General features: G+C 39.1%; 1 protein-coding gene across 4 annotated transcripts in view; it reads left to right on the top strand.

Annotated features, from left to right (window-relative positions):
* Positions 1-12,641, top strand: part of SLC35F4 (solute carrier family 35 member F4) — a 296,215-nt gene extending 283,574 nt beyond the window's left edge. For all 4 annotated transcript variants that reach the window (XM_064365911.1, XM_064365910.1, XM_064365914.1 and 1 more), the window contains 4 exons: positions 4,498-4,623; positions 6,555-6,747; positions 9,982-10,071; positions 12,186-12,641. In XM_064365911.1, coding sequence (XP_064221981.1) covers positions 4,498-4,623; positions 6,555-6,747; positions 9,982-10,071; positions 12,186-12,427 — 651 coding nt within the window. In that variant the 3' untranslated portion in view covers positions 12,428-12,641. The remainder of the gene's footprint in view (positions 1-4,497; positions 4,624-6,554; positions 6,748-9,981; positions 10,072-12,185) is intronic.
* The last annotated feature ends 326 nt before the right edge of the window (positions 12,642-12,967 follow it).

The following is a 12,967-nucleotide window of genomic DNA, read 5'->3' as shown; positions in this document are numbered from 1 at the left end:
AGAACCTTAAATATAAAATATGCGGAAGTTTAAGGGTTCTGTATAGCCATAGTTGCTTGAAAATCGACTATCTCAATTTACCCAGAGAGAGATAATCAGCAGCATGTTTCCCTTTGGTCAAACTGTTAATGTGTGTCCCAACCACAACCACTGACCTTCAGTCTTCAACTTGAGGACACCAGTTGCCAGCAGTGGAGTCTGAGATCTGCATTTTTAGGGGCTGCCGTAGGCTTTGGAATTCAAGGTTTCATTTGTGAACCAGCTGCTTCATACTCACCTAGCTTTGAGAAACAGAATTACCTTCAAGGCAAAGTAAGGAAACATGTTTGAGTTATAATCACTCATTTTGACCTTTAAAATCTTAAAGGAACACTGTAGGAAGAGAAGCAACTAAAGGTTCATCCAATGCCTTGGATCATCAAAGAGCTGGTACTGTTAATGCAAAATAAGAATTGTGAAAACCGTCTATGAATGGGAACCATAGTGAATGGGATGAGGCTGATAACCTCTCATGGAGATGTAGAGAGGGACCAAACCCTTGTGGACTTTTGATCGCCTGAGCCAAAAGAGAAGGAAAAAACGAAGATACAAGAAAACGAAAACAGCCAAAGCCAGATATTTCTTTAGGCTTTATCTGCACAAACTAATTCTTCGAAAGATAAAAGAAACAACCTCCATGCAGGGTCACAGGTGGCATTAGTACAGTGAGATCACCAAACGTCCACTGATAAAGCCCTCTTTGGGCTTTAGGAACAGGCTCAAATGGCCACACGATCCCCTCTGATTGGCTCTGAAAATTGGTGCGGAGAGCTCTCCGAGGGCCACAGCCTGCAGAGGAAGATAGCTGGCTCACAAGGCCATGCCACTCAGTTGGCATGCTGAGATAATGGGCTAAATAAATCATCTTCCTTCCATGACTCACCCCAGGTGGGCGCACCACAATGTGCGAGGGCAGAGAGGTTTAAAACTTTTAAATGGAGGTACTGGCAGTTTTATAGTCACTATGGTTACTAACATTCTCTCCTACGCCACGTTCAGATAATGATAATGGTGAAGGTTTTTTGTTTTATTTTCCATCTTTTTTTGTTTGTCTGTTTGTTTTTTGAGACAGGGTCTTGTTCTGTTGCCCAAGCTGGAATGCAGTGGTGTGATCTCAGTTCACTGCAACCTCCATTTCCCGGATTCAAGCAATTCTCCTGCCTCAACCTCCCAAGTAACTGGGATTACAGGCATGTGCCACCAAAGCCCGGCTAAGTTTTGTATTTTTAGTAGAGACAAGGTTTCGCCATGATGGCCAGGCTGGTCTCGAATTCCTGACCTCAAGTGATCCACCCACCTAAGCCTCCCAAAGTGCTGGGATTACAGGCGTGAGCCACTTTGCCTGTTCTAGTTTTCTATCCTATTTAGACACTTCTGATTGGTTAAGAGGCTGGAACTGGAATAGATTGTCGAGACCCACATTTTTCAGAAGCTGAGCAGGTGACACCACTAGATGGTGTATTTTCAGCAGCAGAATTCCTCATATGGATGTTAACGTGTCCCAGAAGCCCTTCAGTGGTTGCCATCATGTGAATGAGCACATATGAGCATTTTTAACACAATATTTTAGGCGCTGGCTTCCTGCAGACACATTTCCAGAAGGCTGAGGCCAAGAAGTGTCATTTTGTGTTTTTCTTTTGAGAATAGATTATTAATCCCTCTTTGATGACTGACTGATTCCAAAAATGAGTGTGACTGATATGTGCTTAGGATATTTGTTCTCTAGACATCTAAAGAGTATTTACTCTCTAAAGGTAAACCAATGGTGCCAAGCAAAGCCATTCCAAGATCACCCAAACAACGACTCCACAATTTTTCCTCATTTTCAACATTAGCCGAGATCTCTTCCTTCACTTAGAATCATATAGATAATATATTGAAAATTTCCTAAAACATAGCCATAGTGAATTTGACCAATCAGATATTTATGAAATTTAAATTAAAATGTGGCAAATAATTTATTCCCACAACACCCTCCACCTGCACCCAGCCCCAGGAACCTACTATATAACTTTTGAATTACTGCTCATCCCATGGAGAATTTTTCTAACATTTCAAATATTCAGATTTTCATGCTTTCACAACTTAACAGCATTGTCTGGCCCCCTAAAGTGAAAAATGCTTCTCTCAGTGAAGGCAATTGAAAGAGACACTGCTATAATTGATATGTCATTTTAAGTAGTCCAGCCTAATATTTTCACAAGCAATTGAATATAACGAGTAATGAAGATCTTTGAGAAGCTCATTATGCTTATAATTTTGAATTGCTACAAAGTTATGTAATTTTTAGCCATGTCCAATCCCTATCTTCAGGAAACATAATAGAAATTTTATGCATATGTATTTTTACTAATGGCTAACTCAGAAAAGGAAGAGTTCCTTCCTGTGTTCATATCTTAGGGATAATCATATCAACTGCTTGTCATTTTCTAGACAGCATTTTTGTTTTTTGCTTTGGGGTTTAATTGACTGTTTTCACAATTTTCTAAATCCAGAATTACATACTATAATATGTAATTGCCCAAACCCATGTATTATAGAATGTTTTTAATAACTTAAAAAATAGCACATCACTTGAAAGTTCATTAGGACTTACACTGTTTTGTTAGCATTGTCTTGAAGTAACCACTTGCTTATTTGACCAAGAAAATACAACTAACGCTTAGCTAAAAGAAGACAAATGTTAACTCCAATGTATTATCCCGTATGTTCAGTTGTTGAAGGAAATCTATCTGTGCGCATGAACACTTTAACCAGTGAACATTATTTAAACACAAAACCAAATCAGGATATGCCAAATTTCTAATGTGCCTTTTATTTCCCTGAAATCAGATCCTCCAAAGAACTGTTGCAAATTCCCAGTTGAACTATTAATCCCCAAATCATGATAACCCTCATAGAATCTCCAGGTCTAGATATCTTCCTTACCATGTTTACTGATGAGTCTATTACTTATTGTTTAGGGACTCTCCTTGACACCTCATGGTATTAAATTCTATTCCATATAGTTTAAGGTAGAGTCTAACCAGAACACACACCCAGCAGCTTCAGAGAATATAATACTCAGCAAGAAAACTGCCTCCTATTAAGCAGCCTCCTGGATAACATTTAATGAAAATGGTTTTTCACTGCTGACATGTCTAAGTCTGTTCTCAAGTTCTCCTGCTGTTTTTCATAAACTCTACACTTTAGTATAGAGCTACTCTGACACCAAGTGGGCCCTTGCTTTTGGTGGCCATTAACAAAAGACGTGCTTTAGCAGTGTCTGAATTCTATGTCATTGGAAACATACTTTGCACTGGCCTCAAGTGAGTTAATAATTCCATGTTAAAAATCTACATGTTATAAAAAGTAATTCACTAATAGTCTTCAAAAGGGCCCCCAAAAATCACATCTGTGAAAAAGCTATCTACAGAAGAATTTCTTTACTTGGGAATACTCAGAACTGAAGCTTAACAAAATTAATCACCATGTAGGTTTAAATTTCTCACATATTTTCATCTGGATTTTAAAGTCAGTGAAACCATTTCACAAGGAAATGACATATTGCCACCTGTTCCAGTGTTGTTATTTTACTGTTTGCTGTATCTTTGAACTGTCTTCCAGTAGAACCAGTTCAAGACAATTAAACAGATGATGCGAACCAGCATTTCACTAAGAGAGTAGACTCCTGTTTTGAATGTAGCAAGAATCATATCAATTTACAGTATACCATGATTTCAGTTGAATTATGAATATTTCACTTTGTGCAGTTAATGCTCTAGAATAATTAAATGAAATTATCTTTCAGTGTTTTTTTTTTTCCTGAAAGGTGGAATTAATTTTCATGTGAACAAAAGGAAGTATTGGCTTCCATTTGACATTCCAAGTGACAGTGCAACTCAGCTTGCTCCTCTATAAATTCCTATGAGAGATTATTTTCTTTATTTTTTCCCATTGGCCTAAACTTTATCTCTTAGCTGTATCAATATCATGCCTCTCTAATCAGGTCCTGATTAGATGGAGATCTTCAGAAACATACATTGATCCAAGGAGCTGATTAAAACGTATGCCAAATTGTTTGGAGGGAAAAGAATAGATGAAATACAGAATACATGAAAATGCTTAGAAGTGACTTCCTATTAAATTTATTTCACCAGTACAAATGTTAATCTCTAGAAAGTTTGAGCTAAAAAACTAAACTAAAATTACTAGGCCTAAAAAAGTAAAAATATATTGAAAAATAATAAAATTACTAGTCTTTGATTAGAATGGGAGCAGCTTTTATATTCTCTTCCTGGATATCTCATGAACGTATTGATTTATGTCAATAACGAGCCTTCCTACATTTAAACAGTGATGTAGAAAAGGTAATTAGGTTTAAGGAAGTGCTTAGCAGCTTTCATGAAGTCTTGAATTGCCTGCTCTAGGATACAGAGGCATCATTGCTTTTCCGTTTCTTTGCATCCTATTTGACAGATAGTTGCTGCAATAATGGCAATTACCGGCATCGTCATGATGGCGTATGCAGATAATTTCCACGCTGATTCCATCATAGGAGTGGCATTTGCTGTGGGTTCAGCCTCTACATCTGCATTATATAAGGTATGTTGTGTACTTTCTTTTGTAAGCAACTGTCACTCATGACTTAAGTACTAAAGTAAGAAAGTACGATGAAAACATTGATTAGAAAGAAAATAGATGTGTTGAAATAATAGTAAGTAAATTGAGTACTTGTGTGATGGGTATCTGCCTGAAAATTTGGCCTGTGTTAATAAAACCTTATGAAGCATAAATACTTATTTCTACTTTCCAGATGAGGAAACTGAGGCTTTAAAAGATTAAATAACTTGCCCCAAATTATACAGCCAAGAAGTGATAGAGCCAAGACTTAAACTCTGGACTAGACAACTTCTAAGCCCATGTGCTGTGCCCTAATCCCTCATTTATCAGGCAGTTATAGCAGGAACATTAGAAAGGCATCTTCTCTCCCTGTTTCTTTAATTTAATTATCTATGGTCATTATTTTAACTCAAAAGGGGTGTTAGAAATAATAAACAAGCTATCACTAGAGGGCCTTTTGCCATATATTAATCCCATGCCACAGGAGCTCATGTTCCCAGCTAAATGAAGACTCTATTTTTATCTCTAATGGATGCTCTAAGTCTGCTTTATGTAGCCACCAATTTTTCTCTTCTGGAGTTCCCTGTCATCAGAGAAATTTCTATTCAGAGTCACTGTACCTGACTTCAGGAATGAGAACTAAGAGAGAAGATCTAAAAGGTTATTCTCCAAAACTCTACTTTTAAAAGTCAACTTTCTGTATGTATTAAAGAACTGTTCCAATTTCACCTTTCTTGGTGTTTCAATGAGAAAACACTCTCTGAAAGGCAGAAAATACCCTTTTCATCCCTCCTGGAAACCTGTTCTGATTATTAACCAACAGCATAGCTCAGAGGGCATGAAGTCTATTTCCATATTGACATTTCTTGGCCCACTGATTCTGTGTGACAAGCTTGACAAGTGTTCACCCAATGGCCATTAGTGTCTAACTTGCTCCCCAACTGAGATCCCCCAAGATGTCTGATGTGACCAAAGAGTAGCACATGCTCAAATTCTTTTAAGTCTTTCAACAGAAAAAAATAATTAGACTAGTTGAAATTAGAAGCAGTACCTGGGATTGCTATATGACTAGAATGGCTGCCTTACAGAGGGATTTCCCTTGACCAGGTTACAGAATGTATTCATTCTGAGAGTGGTAATATTTGCTGACATGCACCAAATCATACCTGCACCATAATATAATTCCAGGCAGAAGAGATCTGCTTCACTCTATGTTATTTCTTACAGGATTAGTATTGGGAGTGGAGGGCTTAAGGAGCTAAGAAATATGAACTGTACACCTGGCTTTCTCCCTAACCTGTTCTGTGATTTTGTGTTGGCCATTTGCTTCTCGTTGCCATCTTCCTCTGCACACAGGTTTATACTATATAAAAACTGTTGTTTTTTTATCTGGGGAACAAGCACCATATTTATGAAGTCATTTTAAGCTCACAAAGAAAATTGCTAATAAATCCAAGGCATAAATATTATTTCTCTCAACAACAAAATGACAGGGTCTCTCTGTCCAATTTAGTTTTCAGTATCTTTTGAAATAAGGTTAAAACAAATCCCATGCTTTAAGGTAAGGATTAATGGCACGTCAATCCTAGAAGATTTTTCTGGGCTTGTCTGGACACTTATTTATCATTCACCCAATACCCATCATTGATGGTGGCACTTAACACAATGTACAGTACCCAGCAGTTTTCAGCACCATAAGAAATTCATTTTATGACATCTACTATTTCATATGAAGGCTATAGGGTATTTTAATTCCTTCTCTCAATAGCCCATCTAGTGCCATGAAGATGTCAGAGCAAAAAGAAATGGAGAATAAACTCTGGGCCAGTTAGCTCACAGTATTGAACAGGAAGACTTACCTTTCTGCTCTGGCTAAGTCTCTGTGTGACTGTAGAGCTTCTTTCTCATTTCAGGTCTTGTTTAAGATGTTTCTTGGAAGTGCCAACTTTGGGGAAGCTGCACACTTTGTCTCCACCTTGGGTTTCTTCAATTTGATCTTCATCTCCTTCACCCCAGTCATCTTGTATTTCACTAAGGTGGAGCACTGGTCCTCTTTTGCAGCTCTGCCGTGGGGCTGTCTCTGTGGGATGGCAGGGCTGTGGCTAGGTAAGTGGCCTCAGGTTTTGCCTTCCATTCCCTATATCACTCAATCTTTCTTTGGATAGATCATCATCATAGGATTATTTTCTTGGGTAACTCTGTGCTCTAGTTCCCAAACTTAGGTTGGTCAATATCATTGGTCATGTTTAGAAGGTTCTTTGCAAGCTACTGGTTGATTAGGTTCAAGCTATCCAACTAGTGTGCCTCCTGTGAGTTAAGGTATGCACTGGAGGCCCAGGCCTCTCTGTTTACTATTGGCCTTCAATCCATTCTTCAGCCACATTCATTCTTTCTAATGCAATATATCATGTTATAAAGTTCCATGTGTGCCATGGTGTGCTGGGCAGAGGCTAGAGAGTAGATGGTGAATTCAAAGAACTGAGTGGTCCCAACTTGTGAGAGCACTGGGTTCGGGGCAGGGGAAGGAAGGGAGGGAGGGAGGGAGGGAGGGAGGGAGGGAGGGGCTATTTAAGAGGTAATCAGGTTGAGAAGAGCCTGGAAAGCCAATTTGAGGTGTTTGGATTTAAAGTCTACTTAATAATCTTTAAGCAGGGAGGTGACAGGCTCACATCTGCGTATGAAACAGCTCACTCTGGCTGAGAATGGAGGATGGACTTGTGATAGGAAGCCACTGCCAGGAGAGAGATGGCAGCATGCACTCGGCTTGGTGGTCCTGGCTGAGTAGACAGTGCCTAGTTAATGGCCAAGAAAAAAAATCACCTGGAGTCCTTATAATGTCTTCACTGCCAGCTTCCTATAGCTCTGAGGCTGGCGGCTTCACCTGAGCTCCAGGATCTGAATTTTAAAGCTGTGCTGCTGTTGTCACTTGACGTGAGAGGAGCCTAAAAAATAATAAGGCTGCTCTTCTCTCAACAAGCAGTCAAAAAATAGCAACAACCCAAAGACTTGGTGTCTGTTTACTCAGAATCAAATCCTTTTCATGCCACTCCTATCTCCACATGCTACTCAGAGGTCAATTCCCTCTGCCCACATTTTCCCACAATCCTAGCCTGCAGGACATCCATCAACCCTCAACTGACCTTCTTTATTGAGGTGATATAATTTGAAATAGTAGCAGCACTGCAATTCCTGGGAGCAAAATGTCCTTCTTTTCATCCCTGCAAGGGTATTGATTGGGTCATTTTTTCTATGCTGGCTCAGCCCCTCAGACTCAGGAGAGGTCTTAGACAGGAAACACTAAAGAAAAGAATCAAACATTAATTGTTGGTCCCTTGAGTTCCACTTTTCAATGCCAAAATTATATGGTTGCACCTCTCATAACCTCTGCTGAGTAGAAATCAATAGTGTTATTTCCATAATACCAAAACATCCTCATTAAAAGCACCTTGATTATTTTCTGGCCAAAAACAACCTAACTGGGAACAATTATAACTAAAATTTCAATGGCCTTTAGTCCCCTCATTGTTAATCCCACGATTTCCACCTGGCTGCAAAGTAGCCCTCCACCAACATATACTCCTTGGCATATCCAATACATGCTCCTAGGAAAGCCTGCAGAGGCTGGAGGCCACCTGTGTTAGCTGAACACTGGCATTCTCCACCAAGCAGTGTGAGCTCCACACTCCACTGGCTGCAGTGCCAGTCAGCACTGCCGCTGCTCCACCAGGCCCATTGGAGCTCACTGTGCCAAAGCTGTGCTATAACAATCGAGGAGATAGCCTCTCCTAGCTGTTACACACCCCAGGGTCTTACAGTCTTCAGTGCTCCTATTCCTAAGTGTTTATTTCCATCCCTTTCTTCTCCATAGAGATCAGACATGGTCTAGCTGAGGCCAAGCTGAGAAACAGGTCTGAGAGATACACAATCTGCATCCTGAGCTACCCCACATCTCCTCTAGCTATAGTTTCTTGTTTGCTTATGTTTATTTTGGGTCACTCCTCTCAGGAAATGTGTTAGCCAGGAAATGTGTTAGCTCAGATGCAAGTTAGCCTCATCCATTCACCTAGCATGTCTGAATTGCATGTAAACTCAGGCTAGGCCCCATACTATGGAGTCCTGCAGCAGAGCCTGTACTGTATTTAATGAATTCCTGATTTGCAAGAATTTGCCATATTGGACTCCCTGCATCTAAGGAGAGAGTCGAAATGCTGGAATATTCATTCATGCTGCAGCTTTGTCAGGAAGGAGGAGCTGTTATTAGCTTAGGGAGACCCTCTGCCTTGCTTGCTTCTACTATTGTATGAATAATATAAAGGAGCCCACATCTTGTAAAACTCAAACTCACTGTTTCTAACTACCAAGCACAAGTGACCCAGTGGGTTTAAAGCAGGAATTATAGATGGCATTAGAGAAACATACATCATCCTAATTAAAATGGCTCTAGAACTTCTTTTGGTTCTACAGAGACAGAGGCAACATGCTTGCCTCACTGTCGTGGAGATCTCTGAATTGAGGACCTTTTACAATTGTCAGCACTCATCTCTCTATCCTGTGAAACAAACATTTGATTGGACTCTATCAGAATAATGCTTTGTAACTTATAACTTTTTGAAATAATTTTCTTTTTGAAAACGTGTTTTTGATAAGTTTTAAATTGGATAAATGATTATTTTAACTAATTTTATATTTAACCAACGAGGTCCAGAGGTATTCATTGAAGAGCATCAAGCTACACCTTCAGTTGGTTCTGTGGGTCTGCCTCTGGTTATCTGTACATTCTGATTATCAAATCAGAATGTGGAGACAGTCTCTGGAATTCAGTGAATTACATTGAACCCACCCTTGTTTGCCCATATGATGCAGACCTCGAGAGAGAGGGGATTAAACAGCATAGACTATCATTGGATAGATCTTCCTTTAGGCAGTAACAGTAGAGCCATTTAATGTCCAGAAACGTGGCATAAAATAGCACAGCAATAAAGAGATGAGGCACCAAACTTCAATCAACCACCTGTTTTTAATGTCTGGCTGGTCCCAACCTACTTTTATAGTGCTAATAAGCAGTGTTGTGAATTAATTATTTTACCACTTTGTATTTGCTCCAAACACCTTTTGCCAGCCTATTGGCAAGAGCTCAGGTAAACAGAGTGGCAGAGGAGAAGAAAAGAAAATGACTAATTCAGGCAGGTATACATGCATCCATCTCCAAAGTTAGAGGACGAAACGTATAGACAGTTTAAAAGACACATTTAACAGAGACATTGATTCATTTACTATAAGAAGAAAAAAGTCCAGCATATTATTTCTCCTTTATCTTGTATTTCCTCTTCTATTTTACAGCCTTCAACATCCTGGTGAATGTTGGGGTGGTACTGACATACCCAATCCTAATCTCCATTGGGACAGTGCTCAGCGTTCCTGGAAATGCAGGTACAGGTACCATTTGATATGCGCAGATTCTGGCCACTACAACAAGTCTCTTGGTTGTGTTTGTTCTGTGTCCTGAGTTGTTCCTTCTGGCAATTGTGAATTATGTCTCTTGCCTGGCAAGATGTTTTTAAGTATCATGAAGGTGGCAGACAACAGAATAACTATGCAGCAGATTTAAAATTTGCAGTACAGAAACACTGTTTTTACTTGATTGTGCTTTTAGGATGAAATACCAAATGTATCATTTGGGTTTCATGTAATCTCCCTGACAACCTAATTTTGTGGTATTTTTAGATGAAGTCCTATGGAAACAAAAGGCATCCCAGCATAGGACTTTCAAGTAACCATCATTAATGAAAGTGTAGAGAATGTACATGGGGCTGGCTTATCCTCAGACTATCCACGGGGAGCCGCAAAGCCTCTCCTGGGGCAGAGCACGTGACCCTCTGGAATAAATATAAGGAAAAAGCAATTTTACTCACCTCAGAGACAAGAGAAGCTATTTTTCCAGGATATTTCTAGAGAAACCTCCCAGTGAAACAAGTAATGCAAATGGATTATCTGGATGATTGTACAGTCCTTTAACTTTAAAATTGTATAATTTCAAGTCTTGAGTGGCCACTTTTCTGTCATCCATGACAATCAGCAAATGTTTATTGAACATTTGTCATATGATCAGGGCTGCAAAAAAAGATAGAAAAAAATTACATGATTATTCTCTTAATATGCTTATGATGGAATTTGTAAGGGAAGGCCAACCTACATGAAACAACTTGGAACTCTACAAAATAATTCGTAATTAAATGACAAATTGTATGAGACAGACTCCAGTGACTATAAGATATTCAGAGGAAATGAATAACAGAGTGGAGTTGTCAAGAAAGTTCATTCATTCATCTCACAAATAATTTCTGAGCAATTAGTGTACACCAGGAACCGTGTTAACACTAGTGACAGGTCCTGAATAAGGTACATCCCTGCCCTCAGGACCATGCAGCATTGAGAGGGAAACAAAAAAAAAAAAAGAGTAATTACAACACGGAGAGAGAATTGCTTTGATAGAGGTATGTGCTGAATGCTGTGAGGGTGCTTCGGAAGAACATCCAAAAGGCTTCCTGCGAGAAGCCTAAGGAGACAGATCTAAGGAGAGGTTTAGCTGGATGAAGTGAGATATGAGGAGTGAAGGGTAGCTCATGCAAAAGGAACAGCATATGTGTGGCCAACTCCACTCCTGAGTGTATACCCCAAAAAAGTGAAAACAGAGATTCAAAAAAGCCTCATGTACAAATGTTCATAGTAGCCCTATTCACAATAGCAAAAAGGTAGAGGAGCCTAACTGTCTATTGGCAGATGAATGAATAACCAAATTATGATACAATGAAATATTATTCAGGCCATAAGAAGGAATGAGATACTGACACATGATACAACATGGATGGACCTCAAAAACATCACGCTAAGTGAAAGAAGCCAGTCACAAAAGATCACAGAGACTGTAGCTCCATTTATATAAAATATCTAGAATAGGCAGATCCATAGGGGAAAAAAGCAGATTGGTGGTTGCTAAGAGCTGGGGACTGGGGGTAAGAAGCTGAGGAGTAACTTCTTAATGGGTATGGGGTTTTATTTTGAAGTGATGGAGATATTTGGGGACCAGAGAGAGGTGGTGGATGTGTAATATTCTGAATATACTAAGTGCCACTAAGTCCATTTTAAAATGGTTAATTTTATACTACATGAATTTCACCTGCATTAAATTTTTAAAAAGAACAGCCTACACAAGTCTTAGATACAAGTTTGGGTCATTTGAAAAATCTTCAGTGGTCCAATGAAGCTGGAGAAGGGTAAAGGAGTACAGAGGAAAAGTATCGAGAGAAAACTGGGGAGGTAGGTAAGTCAGATTATATGGAATTTGAGCCAAACCTTGATAGGATAAACATGATTTAGAGACAGGGAATGGAAAGCAAACCTCGCAATATGGAAAAAGGAAACACTAACTTGGAAAAATAAAGAAGGCTCTTGGAAATCTCTAGAAGTAACACGGACTCTGGTGACTTGTTTTCAAAGCTTAGAAACAGGCATAGGCTGTGACTGACTTGATTTTTCTTTCCTAGCTGTGGATCTCCTAAAGCAGGAGGTGATATTCAATGTTGTCCGCCTGGCTGCTACCATCATCATCTGCATTGGGTTTCTGCTGATGCTGTTGCCTGAAGAATGGGATGAAATCACCCTGAGGTTCATCAACAGCCTGAAGGAAAAGAAGAGTGAGGAGCATGTGGATGATGTGACTGATCCCAGCGTACACCTGCGAGGCAGAAGCAGAGCCAATGGGACAGTGTCTATACCACTGGCTTAGAGAAGGACATATTTTGAATGCACGTGGATGTATATTCTGTGAATATAACAAAATTTTCTCACTTCCTGTACACTCCAATGACAGTATTAACTCTAAATTTGGATAAATCATATATGAAATAATGCCAACAATAAAAGTTTACATTTATATGCTTATCAAGGAATTGGTGTAAATAACCGTAATAGATTTTTTATTAAAACACATTTGTCCTTGGTCTGTTTTCTGATTTTTTAAATTTCCCCTCCCCCAACTCACAAAATTTCCTGCAACTATAAGAGTCTATTAAATTATGGACTTACCTTTTCTCACCTGAAAGTGAGTCCTTCTCAATCAAAAAAAGTTGTGTAAGGGAATAATGCATGAAAATAATACACATTTGATATTTAAATCTGAAAATTTAAAAGCTGGAAATGTATTAAACATTTAAACAGAGCATTTTCTATATGTAAAACCCACACTAGAAACAATGAGGAGTAAAAATATAGAATAGCCATCTGTACTTTTAATGAGCTTAGAGTGGTTTAGAAGGTAAGACAGTTC

The sequence above is a fragment of the Aotus nancymaae genome, unplaced genomic scaffold (genome assembly GCF_030222135.1).
Source record: "Aotus nancymaae isolate 86718 unplaced genomic scaffold, 86718_ANA_hifiasm-v0.15.2.pri h1tg000062l, whole genome shotgun sequence".
NCBI classification, from domain to species: Eukaryota; Metazoa; Chordata; class Mammalia; order Primates; family Aotidae; genus Aotus; species Aotus nancymaae.
This window is presented reverse-complemented; position numbering and strand designations above follow the sequence as displayed.